At 35.1% G+C, this 20,736-nt stretch overlaps 1 protein-coding gene across 1 annotated transcript in view; it reads right to left on the minus strand.

Moving 5' to 3' along the window:
• Positions 1-20,736, minus strand: part of LOC136026688 (omega-amidase NIT2-like) — an 84,540-nt gene that overhangs the window by 50,896 nt on the left and 12,908 nt on the right. Inside the window, exons 3-5 of the mRNA XM_065703433.1 lie at positions 18,700-18,884; positions 9,819-9,987; positions 6,040-6,134 (exon numbers count right to left, since the gene is read on the minus strand). Coding sequence (XP_065559505.1) covers positions 6,040-6,134; positions 9,819-9,987; positions 18,700-18,884 — 449 coding nt within the window. The remainder of the gene's footprint in view (positions 1-6,039; positions 6,135-9,818; positions 9,988-18,699; positions 18,885-20,736) is intronic.

A 20,736-nucleotide genomic window follows, 5' to 3' on the forward strand; every position in this document is an offset into this window, starting at 1 on the left:
CGAAACCTAGTTGCCCCCCGATTTTTTGGTTAATTAAAAAGGCAACTAGAACTTTTAATTTTTTACAAATCTTTTTATTGGTAAAAGATTTACGTAACTTATAAATTAGCTTACGTAAAGAACTTTTGTATTCTCATGTTTTTATTACATATATGAGGGGATTCGCCCCATCGTCAGTACCTCGCTCTTTACACTAAAGCTTAAATTTTATCCCAATTCATTAAGAATGACCCCCTGAATCACAAAAGCCGTAGAATAAGTAGTTGAAATTACTGAAAATACTTTAGCGTAAAGAGCGAGGTATTAGAAGGAGGTGAGCCCCTCATATGGGTAATAATTTCTGTTTGTTTTAAGTTTTATTGCTGTTCCTTACTTCCAGCTGAAAAAGCTTTTTCACTTTTATTTTTTAATTGTTTTTTTTTAAATAATGCTAGTAGCCTATATCCTGCTCTCCCTTCATGGAAATTTTCTTCCCCCATTACAAATTCTCTAAGGAAAGTTCCCCCAGCATATCCCCCTCTTCTCAACCCCTCCCCCAAACCAAAAAAATCCTCCTGAAAACGCCTGTATACTTCCCAATAACCATTACTATATGTAAGCACAGGTCAAAGTTTGTAACTTGTTGCCCCTCCCACGGGGACTGTGGGGGAGTAAGTCGTCCCCAAAGACATAGTTATAAGGTTTTTCGACTATGCTGAATAAAATGGCTATCTCAGAATTTTGATCCGTTGACTTTGGGAAAATAATTAGTGTGGGACGGGGCCTAGGTGCCCTCCAATTTTTTTGGTCACTTAAAAAGGGCACTAGAACTTTTCATTTCCGTTAGAATGAGCCCTCTTGCAACATTCTACAGTAGGGTTCTCTGATACGCTGAATCTGATAGTGTGATTTTCGTTAAGATTCTATGACTTTTAGGGGGCGTTTCCCCCTATTTTCTAAAATACCGCAAATTTTTTCAGGCTCGTAACTTTTGATGAGTAAGACTAAACTTGATGAAACTTATATATTTAAAACCAGCATTAAAATGCGATTCTTTTGATGTAGCTATTGGTATCAAAATTCCATTTTTTAGAGTTTTGGTTACTATTGAGCCGGGTCGCTCCTTACTACAGTTCGTTACCACGAACTGTTTGATAGGTGTGTTATGTAGGGTAATAGTTCTGATTTTTCAATACGTCTTTAGAAAATCCTGTCCTCAGGGAGGGATTTTATCCCCTTTTCTTTGGTTAATTAATATAGATGACTTACTGCGTGTCAATTTCGGGAGAATTTGTGCAGTACAGGCCTATACCGATGATATTTGTGCTATAATTTCTGCAGATACTCCCCAGAAACTCATTCATATGACAAATGGAGTATCTATGAGGTTTTGTGAAAGGGGAGCCAATAATAACCTTAACCTAGATGAAAATAAAACAGAAGCGCTGCTGTTCACAAAAAAACATAAAGTACCAGATATAACGCTAATTTTTATGAATACCCGTGTAGAAATTAAAGAAAAAGTCAGGTACCTCGGTGTTATTTTGGATCGAAAGCTGTCGTGGAGCGAACATGTCACTCTCAATGCAGCTAAACAGTATTCCTTGCGACTTATGTCAGCAGCAAAAACCACATGGGGTTTAAAACCACTGGCTTTAAGAAATTTATATAAAGGTGTCATTGAAAGCACTATATTATACGCCGCGCCTGTATGGGTAGTAGCCGCGAAGAAAAATTTATTCAAAATGCACTAATCTCCGTACAAAGAATGTCAATGATTGCCATGTCAAAAGGTTTCCGATCTGCAAAAACAGATACAGTGACAGCTGTCGCCAGATGTCTTTCTCTCGATCAACGTGCAATTGGGGTATCTTTGAGCAGATATTTTAAAAAAGGTAGACCAAATTATTGGCCTAGTCAAGAAAACTGGTATTCTGGCATTTGTTTCAGGTCAAATATGCATAGTGTTTTTATAGATGAAGAAGCATTATTATTATTTACGATTTGTGAAAATATAAGTGACCAATTTACTAACTTTGATAGGAAAAAATTACATGATATAAATTTATCTCGATGGTTTTCAGCCTTCAAAATCGCAGCCAAGCCGTGGACAAAACACTTTTTTAAGACATTCAATGATTTTAAAGCAGCGGCAAAGATAACCCCATCTTTTAAGCCTACACAAGTTACTACATGTCATTCTAGATTAAATTCATTTTTATATAAAATCAAGAAAATCGATTCCCCTTAATGTGTCTGTGGTAAAGACGAAGCTATGGATCATGTCATTTATGATTGTCCCATGTACACACGAGCTAGATTTTCATTACAAGTAAATTTAACTTTTTATAGCGTAAGCTTCCCATTTAATCTAAACTTGGTGAGGCATATGAAAGACATACGTCGTTTATTCATGAATTTTATTAAAAAAATTAGTCGCCTAGATTTTTAGAATCGTGGAATTTAGAACTCATTAATATGTTTCGTGTATTTTATATCCATGTGTGGTAAATGAATTATATTGCTTTCATGTTTTTTTTTTCTTTTTCTTTTTGTCCATAGTGTTTAGCTTTAGAATAGAAAGTGAAATACTTTTTGTAAGTCGAATCACTAAATAAATTCATTCATTCAAACCCCCCTATCGTAATAAATATTCATAAGGTAAAATTAGGGAATTTTAGGGATTTTAGGGAAAAAATTTATTCTTGAAACATTATCTTACGCTTAATTATGCATTCCTCTAGCTTCAATTTAACAGTATTCAAGGTACTATACATCAAAATGAAGCCACAAGAGAATAAGCCCAACAAAGGAGAGAGGGGTGGGGTAATGTCTTTCCTTCTTGAGAAAGAGAAAAACAATAAAAAAATCATTTTGAGACCTAGACCCCTATATATTCGCCCCTTTGTCTTAAGATCTATATTCAAGTAGCTTTCATTTAATAAAAGTATTGATGCTTATTAATGCATTTGGAATGTTTCAGTTTATTACCAAAACACCTATTCATTGGAGAATGGCCTGTTAGTTTTAGGTTTCATCTTTTATTTAAGCTATGCTCTTTTTAAGCTTCACCTAGTATATAGCTCCATTTTGGCTCTTTTAGGCTTTAATATTGTTCTTTAGAGTGAACTGTTTTTATAGGTGTTAAACTTTTAAATCGCTACATTGGAATGAAACTATCCTACCTCCAAATGTGCTACGAATCAAACTATCCTATGTCCAAAAATGGAAAAAATCGATTTTCAGTCTATCTAGTGCTAAATTGTGTGCTGAATCCAAATTTGCTGGCCCTACGCCACTAGAAAGGCTTTTTCTTTCTTATCTTATGTTGCAAATTTGCTTTTCTCACACCTTGAAACTATTCTATGTCCTTATTTGGACTTGGGCTAGTTTCAAGCAGTAAATTTTGATGAGTTGCAGGACATAGGATAGTTTGTTTGGACTTAGGATATTGCCATTCTAAAGTATCGATACGTCTTTTTGGACATGGGATAGTTTGATGGCAACATTTGCCTTCACCATCATCAATGTTTATAGTAAAAATTTGCAATTATGAAGGAAGGGTGAAGTTGCAAAATGAATAGAGGAAGAATGCTAATGGAACTAGCTAGAGAGAAGGCCAGGAAAGGTAAGAGAAAATTGCCTGATTCTTATTCTTGTCCCTTTTTTTGCCTTTTCAATGTTACTATAACATTAGACAGTAGACCATTTAGGTATTGTGCTTTCCTTAGATATTGTGGATTTCTTCAGGTCCCCTCTGGCGACTCTGGCCAGTCACGTCAGCTCATTCTTAGGTAGATCAGTCAACCACAAACCCTGATTTTTGGATACCCTATGCAAAACGTTGGATACCTGTTGGCACTCTAAACCTGACCTATCTCACTATAGGTGAAATCTGATCGGTTCATTTTTGAGCTTCAGTCACATCATCAATACTTTATTGGCAACAGATATCCACTGTTTGGCATAGAGTATCCAGCGTTAGGAATAGGCCAGCGTTTGGCATATGGTATCTATGCCAAATGCTGGGTATATCCAACGTTTTGCAAAGAGTATCCACAAATCTGGGATTTGTGGCAGACTGGGGTAGAGTACCTAAATGTGCGGTTGCTGCCATCCCTGAGCTATACCCACCACTGGCACTGTGCCCACTAGAACTGAGGGATTCGATTTTACAACATCTGATCTACTATTACAGTATTATCTGACCTTTCCACTAATACTGATAAAGTCTTACTGGTTACACACCATCTCAAAACTTAACATCATCCCGTCTGCCTGTTCACTAGCTCTACAGTGGGGAATATGAAATGGTCGATGTGACTACTAAAATGTGCCGGACAACCTGTATTACTGGTGGACAGTGGCGTTAATAGGTTCAAATGAGCCATGATTGCTCGGATGTTGTAAAAGAAAGTGAGATTGTTGCTTGTAGCTGTAAAAACTTCAGTCTAAATATTTTTTAGAGTAGGATTTACAAGTTTAGAAGCCCATTATTAGTTTACAAGTTTTCTAGACTTCCTGGATATAAGTCTTCTATACTTCCTGGATACTGCCCGTTATCTATATTTTATAGAGTTTGGTAGCATTAAGTGAACTGAACTGAATAGTCTCTTTATTACACTAAACACTAAACACTCTTTACAGAGTGTTTATTACACTCTTTACACTAAAGCTTAAATTTTTTCCCCTGAATCACAAAGGCCGTAGAATAAATAGTTGAAATTACTAAAAATGCTTTAGCGTAAAGAGTGAGGTATTAGGATGAAGTGAACCCCTTATATGCGTAATATTTTCTGTTCGTTTTAAGTTTTAATGCTACTCCTTACTTTCAGTTGAAAAAACTTTTTCATATTTATGTTTTCATTGTTCTTTTTTAAATAATGGTAGGAAATGCTGCGCCCCCTTCATGGAAATCTTCTTCTCCCAAGACAAATTTCTCCATGGAAAGTTTCCCCCACGTAACCCCCTCTTCCCAACCTCTCTTTTCAACCAAAAAATCCCCCTGAAAACGTCTGTACACTTCCCAATAACAATTACTATATGCAAACACTGGTCAAAGTTTGTAACTTGCAGCCCCTTCCACGGAGACTGTGGGGGAGGAAGTCGTCCCCAAAGACATAGTTATAAGGTTCTTCGACTATGCTGAATAAAATAGATATCTCAGAATTTTAATCCGACGACTTTGGGAAAAAATTAGCGTGGGAGGGGGCTTAGGTGCCCTCCAATTTTTTTGGTCACTTAAAAAGGGCATTAGAACTTTTCATTTCCGTTAAAATGAGCAAGAACCCTCTGGCAGGATTCTACGACTACTGGGTCGATACTATCACCCCTGGGAAAAAAAAAACAAATAAACACCCATCCGTGATCTGCCTTCTGGCAAAAAATACAAAATTCCACATTTTTGTAGATAGGAGCTTGAAACTTCTACAATAGGGTTCTCTAGAACATTTCATTTAAAAGAAAAGAAAAGAAAAGAAAAGAAAAGAAAAGAAAAGAAAAGAAAAAAAAAACACGCATCCGTGGTTTGTCTTCTGGCAAAAAATACAACATTCCACATTTTTGTAGATAGGAACTTGGAACTTGAACAGTAAGGTTCTCTGATACGATGAATCTGATGGTGTAATTGTCGTTAAGATTCTACGACTTATAGGGGTTGTTTTCCCCTATTTTCTAAAATAGGGCAAATTTTCTCAGGCTCGTAACTTTTGGTAAGTAGGACTAAACTTGATGAAACTTATATATTTAAAATCAGCATTAAAATGCAATTCTTTTGGTATAACTATTGGTATTAAAATTCTGTTACCACGGTAACGTTCGTTACCACGAACTGTTTGACCATTTTTGCAACTGTTAAACTGTTAATCATTAATTTTTTTGTGAAAAACAGCAATTTTATTGAATAAAAAATTTAAATTTTGACACTCTATTTGAGAATATAAATTGATTTACTGTTTAAGATTTTACTATTCAAGTAAAGAAATAGCCATATATTCCAAGATCCGACCGTAAAATTTTGGATCCCTGTAAACTGTAGACAGGTCTAAAGTGCGAACTTACCTGATTGTCAACCGCACGAGCCCGAAGGAGAAGCTCCCAATGTGGAGGCCCAGTTGTCATATTAAAAGCCCCAGGGTATACCAGAACTTTGCACCCTATAAATAAAAACATTAGGTAAGCTTTAAGATTTTACGGAATTTAAAATAAAATTAACGTAAAAGTGAATTAAAAAGTGATTTTTAAATGAATTACAAACTAAGGCAGTAAGACTACTTTTGATTTCATGTGTCTTTTACATTCAAGTAAATTGTAAATTTAATTTGAATTTATTCAATTGTAAATTTTGTATTTTCAGAAAATTCTGTCTTCTTATGAAAAGAAAACGACATAAAAATTAACTGAATTAAAAATTAAGGCCGTAAGACTACTTTTGATATCATATGTCTTTTACATTCAAGTAAATTTTAAAATTAATTTGTATTTATTCAACTGTAGATTTTGTATTTTCAGAAAATGTTGTCTTCTGATGAAAAGAAAACGACGTAAAAATTGACTGAATCAAAAATTAAGGTCATATTAGGATATCACATAAGGATATCATAGTTGATATCCTGTGTCTTGTACATTCAAGTAAATTTTAAATTTAATCTGTATTTATTAAACTGTAAATTTTGTATTTGAAAGGACATTTGAAAGTACTTGTGCCTGAAAATGTTCTCTTCTGGTGAAAAGGAAAGGACATATAAATTAACTGAAATAGAAATTGTTGTCGTAAGGCTACTTTTGAATTCGTGTGTCTTTTACATTCAAGTAAATTTTAAATTCAATTTGTATTTATTCCATTGTAAATTTTCTACTTCCAGAAAATTCTGTCTTCTTACGAAAAGAAAACGGCATAAAAATTAACTGAATTAAAAATTAAGGCCGGAAAACTATTTTGATATCATATGTCTTTTACATTCAAGTAAATTTTAAATTAATTTTTATTTATTCAACTGTAGATTTTGTATTTTCAGAAAATGTTGTCTTCTGATGAAAAGAAAACGACGTAAAAATTGACTGAATTAAAAATTAAGGCCGTAAAACTGCTTTTGATATCATGTGTCTTTTGCATTCAAATAAGTTTTAAATTTGATTTGTGTTTATTAAAATGTAAATTTGTTATTTTCTGAACATGTTGCCTTCTGATGAAAAGAAAGGACATAAAAATTAACTGAAATAAAAATTAAGGTCGCAAGACTACTTTTGAGTTCGTTTGTGTTTTCTACATTCAAGTAAATTTTAAAATTAATTTGATTTGTATTTATTAAATTGTAAATTCTGTATTTCCAGAAAATTTTGTCTTCCGATGATAAGAAAATGACATAAAATTAAATTAATTAAAAATTAAACCATAAGACTACTTTTGATTTCGTGGGTCTTCTACATTCAAGTAAATTGTAAATTGTTTAAAGATTTTCTCTTCATTTATTCTTCCTTTTGTCTATCTAGCATAGGATTTTTTGTAAAATTAATCAATTTTCTTAATTTTTTCGCTTATCAATTCTTTACTAAATAACCTAATGAAAAATAAAAGTCCTTTTCCGTTTCGTTCGCTCTTAGGCCTCATGAGTAAATTCATTACTTTCTATTTTGTAAATCTTTTAAATTAATAAAATTTCTTAGCATGACATTACTTGTTAAACAGTTCGTGGTAACAAACTGTAAATAAGGAGCGACACGGCTCAATAGCAATAGAAACTTTAAAAAACGGAATTTTGATACCAATAGATATATCAAATGAATCAGCTTATTATGCTGATTCCAAATCTGTAAGTTTCATTAAATTTATTGTTACCCATAAAAGCCACGAGCCTGAGAAAATTTGTGTAATTTTCAAAAAAGAGGGAAAACACCCTAAAAGTCAAAGATTCTTAACAAAAATCAGATGCAGATATTTCAAGCACTTATCTGCAAAAATGTGGAATTTTATATTTTTTTATTTATATTTTATTTATATATATATATATATTATTATATTTATATTTTTTGTCAGAAGAAAGATAGTGGAAGCGTGTTTATTTTTCTTTATTATTTGTTTTTGTTTTTTTTTAACGGTGATCGTATCGAACCAATGGTCTTAAAACATCAGAAGAGGGCTTATTAAAACGAAAGTTAAAAGTTCTACTGGTTTTTTCATGTGACCGAAAAGATTGGAGGGCCTTATGTGTCCCCTTTTCCCACAAAATCGTCCAGCAAAATTTTGAGATAGCCATTTTGTTAAGTGTAGTAGAAAATCCTAAGGCTATGCTTTTGGAGATGACACGACACCCCCAAGCCCCTGAGGATAGGTCTTTAATACATAAAATTAACCCATGGTTTACGTTAATTGGGAAGTATACATATATATTTCAGGAGCGGAGGTTATGCTCGGGTAGGGTTTCTACGTGGATAATTTTCCGTGTGAAGGAAAATTTCTGAGAAAAATTTTACACAGGGGAATTTGAGAGAATTCCTAAACGAAAATCTTTTTATTTGTCTTACTTTCACCTTGCCTGCTAAATTTTACAAGTGGAGAAGTTCCAGGGGAATTGCCCGGGGGGATTTGCACCGTGTCTGAATTTCCGGGAAATAATTTCCCCAGAAGGGGGATTTCCGGACTAATCGGAAAAACAATTAAAAACTTCGAGTCTTTTGCATATGAAAGTATACTAAGGAGATTTTTTTCAGGCTGAATCTTCTACAAGAGATTTAACAAAAGGGAAGGAGGGCTGGAACTTCAGCGACGATGGAATTATCCGGAAGAAATATTTACGGGGGGGGGTGTATATAAAGTGGGAGGAACTTTCCATAGAGGACTTTTCCGTGAGGGGAGGGAATTTTTCATGGAGGGTGAGCCAGATTTACCAGTTTTATTTGAAAAACAGTAAGAAATTAAATAAAAATTTTTTTAACGGAAAGTAAAGAGCAGCATTAACACTCAAAATGAACAGAAATTCTTCCGCTTAAGGTGTTGCCGTCCTCCTCAATACCTAGATCTTTGCGCTAAAGTTTGACTGTTTGTCCCAATTTATTAAGTAACGATTCCTGGAACTTTTTTTAAAGGAAAGGTAGCTTTTTTTTAAACTGCTAAAAACTTTAGCGTGAAGAGCAAGATATTGAGGAGGGGACAACCCCTTCACATGCGGACTAATTTCTGTTGAATTTGAGTATTAATGTTGTTCCTTACTTTCAGTTGAAAAAAATGTTGTTCCTTACTGTCAGTTGAAAAAACCCATTTTTTTTTAATCTGACTAAAAGACGCTCCAAATAAAGTTTGAAGAGAAGCACAGTGTCCATTAACCTTGGGCAGCTTGATGTTGCTACGTAACACTAATAGCAACACCACTGGTAGCAACACAATAATAGTAGCTGCTGTATATTCTGAATTTTTACTAAACAAATAAATAAAATCCATGGGCATATTAGAATAAAGTCAGAGGCGGCATTTGAGAGAGGCACAGGGCTTGAAGGAATCCTATAAATGGTCAAAACACAGCTCAGCTGCAGCCCAAGTCCTTCCCAGAGCGATTAATGGCTTTTGTATTTTCCGAAGAACGCTGAAGGGATGGATTTCGTTTCCGACAATTCTTGTGAGCAGTAAATATTCTTTAAAAAAGACTTAGTTAGTTCTGAGTGTATGCCATTTGTTTTTTGCTTGTTTCTGTAAAAAAAAAAAATATATATATATATATATCTTAGCTAACAAGGGAAGTGGAGAAGTAATTTATACGTGAGCACATTAGTAGGTATTTTACAAGAAAGCACTCAAGCAAAACAACTGAAATTAGTCAAATCATATACAACTTGGTAAATCTTACCTTTTTGGGCGTAAACTTTAGCCATTTCAGCAAAACGAAGATCATAGCATATTGCAACACCTATTTTGCAAAATGGAGTGTCAATAGTTGTGTATGAAGATCCGGGGCTTAAAGTTTCAGATTCTTGGAAACGGATTTTTCCTGGTACATCAATATCAAATAAGTGAACCTGAGAGTGGAAAAAAAAAAATTTCCTATCTTTCAGATATAGGGTAACACAAAACTATTCATAAATGTGTGAAAATACCAAAGCTGTTTAGCTGAGACACATAAACACTATAAGGCGTTCCAAATACAATTTGAACTGTGATATATTTATCAGCTTCCAAATTGCACTAACTAGACAGTCACAATTAGTCTTGACGAGACTTAAAGAGTGTACAGGACAGGAAATGCGGAATAAAAAAAAAAGTAGAAGAAATTTCCTACAGCTCATGTTTCAAAAATTTAGACCTTTCGCAGCATAATAGCAGTTTCTAAGTCATTTACTTCTCTAAACTCAGTTATGGTCAGAACCACAGGAAAATTTTGTACCTTGTTTGTACAATTTACGTCACATTCCACCCATGTATAGTTAATTGGCGCTACTTTGAGAAAGGCGATGCAGGGGCAATCTAACTGCCTATATGCAACTAAATCACACATCCAAAGCGTAAAATTAGCGGCATTTCAGTGTTTTACCCTGAGAATTGTTTCTGACTATAAGTAATTAAACAAAAAAAAAAGGTTTTTTCATTGAAAGTAAGGATCAGCATTAAAACTTAAACGAACAGAAATTATTGCGACATGGGGAGGATACCTTCTCCACAATACCTCGCTCTTCACGCTAAAGTTTGACTCTTTGTCACAACTCTACTTTTTGAAACACTAAAAACTTTGGCGTAAAGAGAGGCATTGAGGAGGGGACGATCCCTTTTCATACACGGAAATATTTCTGTTCGTTTTAAGTTTTAATGTTACTCCATACTTTCAGTTAAAAAACTTGTTGTTTTTTTGTATTTAAGTACTAATGCAGGTTCGAATTTGGCTAACCGTACATGAACCGTTCATGCAAATTATTAATTTGCATGAAGGATTTACATGAAGGATTGCCCCTCCACATTATCTTACTCTTGATGCTAAAGTTGTTAGCACTTTCAAAAAAAAAAATGCTTCCTATTCTAATTAAAAACCCCCGTTTATCAGTAAACACTTTTAAAAATTGGGACAAACAGTCAAACTTTAGCATAGAGAACAAGGCATTAAGAAGGGAACATCTTTTATGTATGGAGGGGGAACTCCCCCGGAGGGGGAACTCCCCCCCACACACACACAGAAGTCTCCTTTGGAGAAAGTTCATCCAGCATAAGGTAAGCCTTCCCCCCGTCAAATTCCCACCAGACAGTTCCATCCTCGCTGAGAATCCCCCCTTCCTGTAAAATTGCTTGCAGACGGTTTAGCCTGAAAAATTCTTCTTAGCATTCTTTCATTTGAATAAGACTTTAGATCTCTAATTGGTTTTTCGATCACTCTAGAAATGCCCTCTTCCGTAAAAATTATTCCCAAGAAATCAAAACACGCGGAAAATAGGCCCCAGATAATCCCGCCGGAGCATCTCCACATGAAAAATTGGCATAAACCGTAGTACTTCCGGGCTGGCACTGATTTTTTTAAATAATTTAGTACTTGTTATTAAAATATTCATATTCAATATTCAGCGATAATACCATTACTACTAACAACTCAACGGAACACGAAACTGCCTGAGGCCATTGACAAATTCGGGCTATTATATGTTTGCAAATTAGAAGGGTGGGGGTAAAACCATAGTGGATCTGCATACAAAATGTGTTAGATACACTTATTCTGCATATTATGAAGCAAAAATTGATGTTAACTTCAAACTGTCCAAATTTTTACCCCTCCCCCTTCAAATTTCTTCCCCCTGCGTAAAAAAAAACGAGATAAAATTCTGAAATTTGGAAAGGCTTATTTTCCATGGGAGTATCTTCCGGGAGAGGGGGTATTTTCCACGATGGTGTTTTCTGCGAGGGGTATTTTCCTCGTGGGGTATTTTCCAGGAGGTATTTTCCGTAGGAGGTATTTTCGTTATTAAAGTTTTCATATTCAATATTCAGCGCTACTACCATTACTACTAACAACTCATCGGAACACGAAACTGCCTGAGGCCATTGACAAATTCGGGCTATATGTTTGCAAATTAGAAGGGTGGGGGTAAAATTATAGTGGATCTGCATACAAAATGTGTTAGGTACACTTATTCTGCATATCATTAAGCAAGAATTGATTCTAACTTCAAACTGTCCAAATTCTTTACCTCTCCTCCTTCAAATTTCTTCCCCCTACGTAAACAAAACTGAGATAAAATTCTCAAATTTGGAAAGGCTTATTTTCCATGGGCGTATCTTCCGGGGAAGGGGGTATTTTCCACGGTGGTGTTTGCTGCAGAGGATGTTTTCCACGGGGGGGGGGGGGGGGTAAACACCTAGAATCATGAGGAGGATACCCCCTCGACAAAACCTCACTCTTCACGCTAAGGTTATTTAGAATTTTTAAAAAGCTTCTTATTTTAATTTAACGAACCTTGTGTTTAACTTGTTCTTTGTAAAGAATCAAACAGTTCGTGGTAACGAACTGTAGTAAGGAGCGACCCGGCTCAATAGTAACCAAAACTCTAAAAAAATGAATTTTGATATCAATAGCTACATCAAAAGAATCGCATTTTAATGCTGATTTTAAATATATAAGTTTCATCAAGTTTAGTCTTACCCATCAAAAGTTACGAGCCTGAGAAAATTTGCCTTATTTAGAAAAATAGGGGGAAACACCCCCTAAAAGTCGTAGGATCTTAACGAAAATGACACCATCAGATTCAGCGTATCAGAGAACCCCACTGTAGAAGTTTCAAGCTCCTATCTACAAAAATGTGGAATTTTGTATTTTTTGCCAGAAGACAAATCACGGGTGCGTGTTTAGCATTTACTCCCACTACAACTACTGCTTCTGTATTGAGTGCTACTAAGGCTAAGGCTATTCAGGTGAAAATTTTAAATGTTGAGGGGAGAGTTTAATTAGATCAAAACATAATATGAGTATAAATATTGTCAAAAGGGCGTATCAGCAATATCTATGGAACGGCTTACCGTTCCATATCAAGCTGAAAATTCCGACTCATTTAGTTAAGGTTACGGCTAAATCAAGGCTGTACTAAGGCTAAAATATTGGGGAATGTTATAACACGGGTAAATTAAACATGCAGGCTGTCAAGAGGCGTAGGAGCAATGCCTCATGAATTATTTATGGTATTAAGTTGAAACTTTCATTGTGTGTTTAGGGGGATCATAGGCAGCTAAACAGTGCTGTTCATAGGAACTGCAATAGCGTTGTCAAACAGTTCGTGGTAACGATTTACCCTATTACCCCAAATAACAATATGCTGGTTTTAAATATATAAGTTTCATCAAGTTTAGTCTTACCCATCAAAAGTTACGAGCCTGAGAAAATTTGCCTTATTTAAGAAAATAAGGGGAAACACCCCCTAAAAGTTATATAATCTTAACGAAAATGACACCATCAGATTCAGCGTATCAGAGAACCCCACTGTAGAAGTTTCAAGCTCCTATCTACAAAAATGTAGAATTTTGTATTTTTTGCCAGAAGACAAATCACGGGTGCGTGTTTATTTGTTTGTTTTTTGTTTTTTTTTCTTTTCCCCAGGGGTCATCGTATCGACCAAATGGTTCTAGAATGTCGCAAGAGGGCTCATTCTAACGGAAATGAAAAGTTCTAGTGTCCTTTTTAAGTGACCAAAAAAATTGGAGGGCATCTAGGCCCCCTCCCACGCTCATTTTTTTCCCAAAGTCAACGGATCAAATTTTCGAGATAGCCATTTTGTTCAACATAGTCGAAAATCATAATAACTATGTCTTTGGGGATGACTTACTCCCCCACAATCCCTGGGGGAGGGGCAGTTCGTGGTAACGAACTGTAGTAAGGAGCGACCGGGCTCAATAGTAACCAAAACTCTAAAAAAATGAACTTTGATATCAATTAAGCATAAATGGCAGTTACTCCCCCACAATCCCTTTTTGAATTTTGTATTTTTTGCCAGAAGACAAATCACGGGTGCGTGTTTATTTGTTTGTTTTTTGTTTTTTTTCCCCAGGGGTCATCGTATCGACCAAGTGGTCCTAGAATGTCGCAAGAGGGCTCATTCTAACGGAAATGAAAAGTTCTAGTGCCCTTTTTAAGTGACCAAAAAAATTGGAGGGCATCTAGGCCCCCCCACGCTCATTTTTTTCCCAAAGTCAACGGATCAAAATTTTGAGATAGCCATTTTGTTCAGCATAGTCGAAAACCATAATAACTATGTCTTTGGGGATGACTTACTCCCCCACAATCCCTGGGGGAGGGGCTGCAAGTTACAAACTTTGACCAGTGTTTACATATAGTAATGGTTATTGGGAAGTGTACAGACGTTTTCAGGGGGATTTTATTCAGGGGGCTGAGGAGAGGGGGCTATGTTGGAGGATCTTTTCTTGGAGGAATCTGTCATGGGAGAAGAAAAATTCAATGACAAGGGCGCAGGATTCTCTAGCATTACTATAAGAAAACAATGAAAAATAAACATGAAAACATTTTTTCAAATGAAAGGAAGAAGTAGCATTGAAACTTAAAACGAACAGAGATTATTACGCATATGAGGGGTTCTAAAAACACTTTAGCATAAAGAGCGAGGTATTTAGGAGGAGATAAATACCTGGCTCTTTATGCTAAAGTATTTTTAGTAATTTCAACTATTTATTCTACGGCCTTTCTGATTCAGGGGTCATTCTTAAAGAATTGGGACAAAACTTACGATTTAGTGTAAAGAGCGAGGTATTAACGAGGGTACAAATCCCCTCGTATACATAATAAAATATAAGGTTATGAAAGTTTGTTACGTAAGTTAATTCTTAAGTTACGTATATTATTTACTAATAAAAACGTTCGTTAAAAATTAAAAGTTCTAGTTGCCTTTTTAAGTAACCAAAAAATTCGAGGGCAACTAGGCCTCCTTCTCCACTCCTTATTTCTCAAAATCGTCTGATCAAAACTAAGAGAAAGCCATTTAGCCAAAAAAAGAATTAATATACAAATTTCATTTTAATAATTTAAGTGCGGAGAGCCAAAACCAAACATGCATTAATTCAAAAACGTTCAGAAATTAAATAAAAAAAAACTATTTTTTTTAGCTGAAAGTAAGGAGCGACATTAAAACTTAAAACGAACAGAAATTACTCCGTATATGAAATGAGTTGTCCCCTCCGCAACCCCTCGCTCTTTACTCTAAAGTTTGACTCTTTGCCACAATTCTACTTTTTAAAACAATTAAAAGCTTTAGCGTAAAGAGCGAGGGGTTGCGGAGGGGACAACTCATTTCATATACGGAGTAATTTCTGTTCGTTTTAAGTTTTAATGTCGCTCCTTACTTTCAGCTAAAAAAATTAGTTTTTTTTTTTATTTAATCGGGATAAAAAGTCATACTTTAGCGTAAAAGGCGAAGTATTTCCACCAGAGAAAATTCGTTTCCCCGAAAAAATGTATGTTTACTTTTCAGTAACAAATACTATGCGTAAGCAATAGGCAATAGCTTTTCTTTTTTGAATCAAATATAAAAATTCTTACCTAACTGAAAGTAAAGAACAACACTAAACTTAACACAGAAATTATTCCGTATATGGAAAAGGTTGTTTTCTCCTGAATGGCTCGCTCTTCACTATAGCTTCACGCTTCATCACAGCTCTACTTTTTAAAACAATGAAAACTTTAGCGTAAAGAGCGAAGCGTTGAGGAATGGCCAGCCTCTTTTGTATAAAGGAATAATTTCTGCTTGTTTTAAGTTTTAATTTAATTAAAACAACGACAAGTTTTATACAGAAAGTAAGGAGCGACATTATAACTTAAAACGAAAAGAAACTATTTCGTATATGAAAGGGGTTGTACCCTCCTCGATGCCCCACTCTTCATGCTAAAGTTTGACTCTTTCTCACAAATCTACTTTTAAAAAAAATATAAAAGTTTAGCGTAAAGAGCGGGGCTTTGAGGAGGGGACAGCTCCTTTCATATACAGAATAATTTATATTTGTTTAAAGTTTTAATGTCGCTCCTTACTTTCAGTTTGAAAAACTTTGTTTTTTTATTTAACTTCTTAACGATTTTGAATTAATGCATGTTTTGACTTGGATCACCGCACGTTAATAATCAAAACGAAATTTGCATATTATTTTTTTTTTCTTGGTTAAATGACTTTCTTATAGCTTTGATCAGACGTGTTTGATAAGAAAAGGGGGTGGGGGAGGAGGCCTAGTCACTCTTCAATTTTGGTTACTTAAAAAGGCAAATAGAACTTCATTTTTTAAGAACGTTTTTATTAGTAATAAATATACGTAACCTACGAATTAATTTACGTAACGAACTTCCATATATATATATATATATATATATATATATATATATATATATATATATATATATATATATATATATATATATATATATATATATATATATATATATATTTATTATGTATGTGAGCGGGTTCGCCCCATACCTCACTTTTTACACTAAAGCTTGAATTTTGTCCCAATTTTTTAAGAATGACCCCCTGAATCACAAAGGCCGTAGAATAAATAGTTGAAATTAATAAAAATACTTTAGCTTAAAGAGCGAGGTGTTGAGGAGGAGACGAACCTCTTGTATACGTAATAATTTCTGTTCGTTTTAAGTTTTAATGCTTCTTCTTACTTCCAGATAAAAAATTTATTTTTATTTATTTTTTCATTTTTTTAATAATGAGAGAAGATCCTGCTCCACCTTCATAGAAATTCTCTTCCCTCATAAAAATTCCCCAGTGATAGACTATGAAAAGATCAAAGTAGCTGAGTGTCTCTTTCTCCCGGTTTCAAGTGTCAAGCTTACAGGGAACCAAAAACGAACAGAACCAAAAACGAACATAGAAAACAAACATACAACATGTACTAACATAAATTAATGAATAAACCTTAAAACGAATAAAGCTTTAATTAAATATGCGAATCAAGTTTGAAACGAACAAAATCAATTCAAAGAAGAGTATAGATACTGCGTCCTTCCCTAACTGGAAAAGTCTAAAACCTACTGTGTCATTGGCGCAATACTGAATTAAATAAAAAAACAAGTTTTTTAACTGAAAGTAAGGAGCGACATTAAAACTTAAAACGAACAAAAATTACTTCGCATATGAAAGGGACTGCTCCCTCCTCAACGCACCGCTCTTTACGCTAAAGTTTTACTCTTTCTCTCAACTCTACTTTTTAAAACAGTAAAAAACTTTAGTGTAAAGAGCTGGGTGTTGAGGAGGGAGCAGCCCCTGTCATATGCGAAGTAATTTCTGTTCGTTTTAATTTTTAATGTTGCTCTCCACTTTAGGCATTTTCCAAGATTTCCGGTCCCCCTCCCAATGAGCCGGTCGGGATTTGAAATGAGAGATCCGAGTTACGAGGTCCTTCTAAATATGAAATTTTATTAAGATCCTATCACTCCTTCGTAAGTTAAAAATACCTTATTTTTCTAATTTTTAGAATTAACCCCCCCCCAATTCCCCCAAAGAGATCGGATCCGTTCCGGTTATGTCAATCACGTATCTAGGACTTGTGCTTATTTTTCCCACCAAGTCCCATCCCGATCCCTCCACTCTAAGGGTTTTCCAAGATTTTAGATCCCCCCCAACTCCCCGCAATGTCACCGGAGCCAGTCGGGATTTAAAATAAGAGCTCTGAAACACGATATCCAAACAAACATCAAATTTCACTCAGATCCGATCACTCTTTCGTAAGTTAAAAATACCTCATTTTTTCTAATTTTTCAGAATTAACCCTCCCCCCCAACTCCCCCAAAGAGAACAGATCCGTTCCATTTATTTTAATCACGTATCTAGGACTTGTGATTATTTTCCCCACAACTTTCATCCCGATCCCTCCACTCTAAGCGTTATCCAAGATGTTAGGTCCCCCCCAACTCCCCGCAATGTCACCAGATCCTGTCGGGATTGAAAACAAGAGCTCTAAGACACGATATCCTTCCAAATATCAAATTTCATTAAGATCCGATCACCCGTTCGTCAGCTAAAAATACCTCATTTTTTCTAATTTTTCCAATTTAACCGTCCCCCAATAACCCCCCCCCCCCCCCAGATGGTCAAATCGGGAAAACGATGATTTCTAATTTAATCTGCCAATCTGCAAGGAATCTTTCATACAGTTTTGAGAAAATAGGAGTAAGATTAATAGGACGAACGCCTGGAAAACCAGGCTTTCCGTTTTTATTTTCAAAGGGGTTATGAAACCCTGTTTCAATATTGTTGGAATTCGCCCAGACTCGGTAACCTCGTTAAACATGAAAGACAAGGGCTTAAAAAGGAAGTCACCGAAGGCACAAATAAGAGGAAACGGGATATTCAAAAAGGAAAAACACTTATTTTTCTTACTTTTTCAATTTGTCTTTCTATCTAAGACGAGGAAAAAGTGGCAAATCAAGAGGATAGGGCTCCTGCTGGTAACTGGTCGGGCAATGCTGGAAAGCTCTGGACAATGGAAGCGAGGAATTTATTTAGATTATTGGCAGTAACATCATGGGACTCGGGTAGATTGAAGTTAAGCTGCTCAAGCCTCCTGCCACACAGCTTTTCAACTTCGGAATACCCATTTTTTGGTTTACTAGAGAACAATTCTTTGACCTTATATCGTAATGTTCAAAGAATTTACTATCTTATATAGCACCGTATATACGTGAAGTAGTATTTCAGTGATAATCTTGTGTTTCCATTAAGTTTACTGACATAAAGTTTAATTCTACGTGCTACCTTTCTGTGCTTTCCAATTAGATCCCCATTTGGTCCCCAAATTGTACAAGTGTTGTATAAGTTATCACCGTCAGCTTCGGGAATAGATCCTCCAATTAGATATATTTTATTCTCCTGTGCCATTTTTGCCAGACTTCTGCAACTCTCCCCTTCTGGTATTTTCTCGGCATATGGTTTGAAATATTCTGAAAAAAGAGGTTAGTTCAGACATTTTAACTAGTATTTCGGCTATTGAGATTCCAATGGTGTAATTTCCAATTCAATCTAACACCATTCTTGAGGAGTTTCAAGCTGTTTTCAAAACTCCCATAGATTTATTTTCGCAATAATTTTTTTACCATTAACATTAATTCAAATAATAGTTACCATTCCAGAATCAGCTTCAAATGGGGTATTTCCCTCAGCTGACAGTTCTTTTCAAAAGGCGTTCCTAGATTTTTGGTTATTATGGTATAAGCTATGTGCTATACTTGGTTTCCTGTTCAGCCTTAATGGTCGAAGCTTCTTTGGAGGCAAGTGGAGAAAGTGAAGCTTTTATTTTTTAAGATTATTATAATTTTCAATAGAGCGGTGACACTCACTTCGATTTATCCTAAAAAAGTCATGTCAAAGAAAAACAAATGGAAATACGAAAGAAGAATCTGATACTTTTTCTTTGTCAAGGTTATATAAAATTCGGATATAAAATTTGGAAAGAGCCAGTGGTCCCACGCCTCGTCATAAAACTGAAGAAAAGAATTACGAGAGGCATACGAACGGAAGATGAAGAAAAATATGTTATATTCTGTTTTCTGATTTTGATTACTTTTGTAAAATAATTGGTATATTTCCTGAATTAATCATAAATTTGAAATAGAAAACGACCCAAAAGGAAAACCACAAGCGTAAGACTTAGTGGGTATTTAATAAACTTTGGGTATTTTCTGAAACAATCTGCAATGATTATCAAACAGTTCGTGGTAAAAAGCTGTAAGCAAGGAGAGACTAGGCCTAATAGTACACAAAACTTCAAAAAAGGCATTATGTTTAATGTTACCGATCAATTGCTCCCAGCCTGAGAAAATTTGCCATATTTTCAAAAAGAGGGGAAATACCACCAAAATCTCAAGCGATCTTAATGAAAATCCTACCATCAGATTCAGTATATCAGAAAACCCTACTGTGAAGGTTCCACACTCCTATCTACAAGAATGTTGAATCTTGTGTTTTTTACCAGAAGAAAGATCACGGGTGCGTGTTTATGAGTTTGTTTGATTTTTTTTTTTTTCATAGATGATCATGTCGAGCCAATGGTCGATGTTTAGAAATATCTGATCTAGAAGATCATGAGTGCGCTCATTTGAATGAAAGCACAAAAGTTCTAGTACCCATTTTAACCGACCCAAATAATTGAAGGACAACTAGCCCCGTTCCACACCCCCTTTTCCCCCAAGATATCTGATCAAAATATTTGAGATAACCGCTCGATTCAGCATAGTTGAAAAGTCCAGTGAATATATCTTTGGGGATGATACGACCCCCCATAGTCCCTGAGTAAAGGACTATAAATTGCGCAGTTTATATTTTGTTCACATGCATAATTTGTTACTGGAAAATATACTATTTTTGGGGGGAAGGGGGAATTTTCAGGTGGGGGATTTCCACAGGGATAAGGTTCTGCGCGGGAAGGTTTCTGGGGAAGTTATACAGGGAAATTTTTACACGGGAGGGAGGGGATTTCCTAACATGATTTTAACAAAGTCCGAAATTAAATTAAAAAGAAGTTGTCGAATTTGACTAAGAAGGATTTTGGAAGAACTATTAACACTCTAGTGTAAAGAATGAGAGAGTGAGGAGGGGACAGCTCCTCGTGCAAGAAATAATGCCTGGTCTTTTAAGTTTTAATGTTTATGTTTTAAGTTTAAGTTTTAAGTTCTAATTGTTTTAAGTTTTAATGTTTATGTTTTAAGTTTAAGTTTTAAGTTTTAATGTTGCTACTTACTTTTTGACTTAAAAGTCAAAGTATCTTAAAAAAAATCACACCATCAGATTCAGCGT

The sequence above is a fragment of the Artemia franciscana genome, chromosome 4 (genome assembly GCF_032884065.1).
Source record: "Artemia franciscana chromosome 4, ASM3288406v1, whole genome shotgun sequence".
NCBI classification, from domain to species: Eukaryota; Metazoa; Arthropoda; class Branchiopoda; order Anostraca; family Artemiidae; genus Artemia; species Artemia franciscana.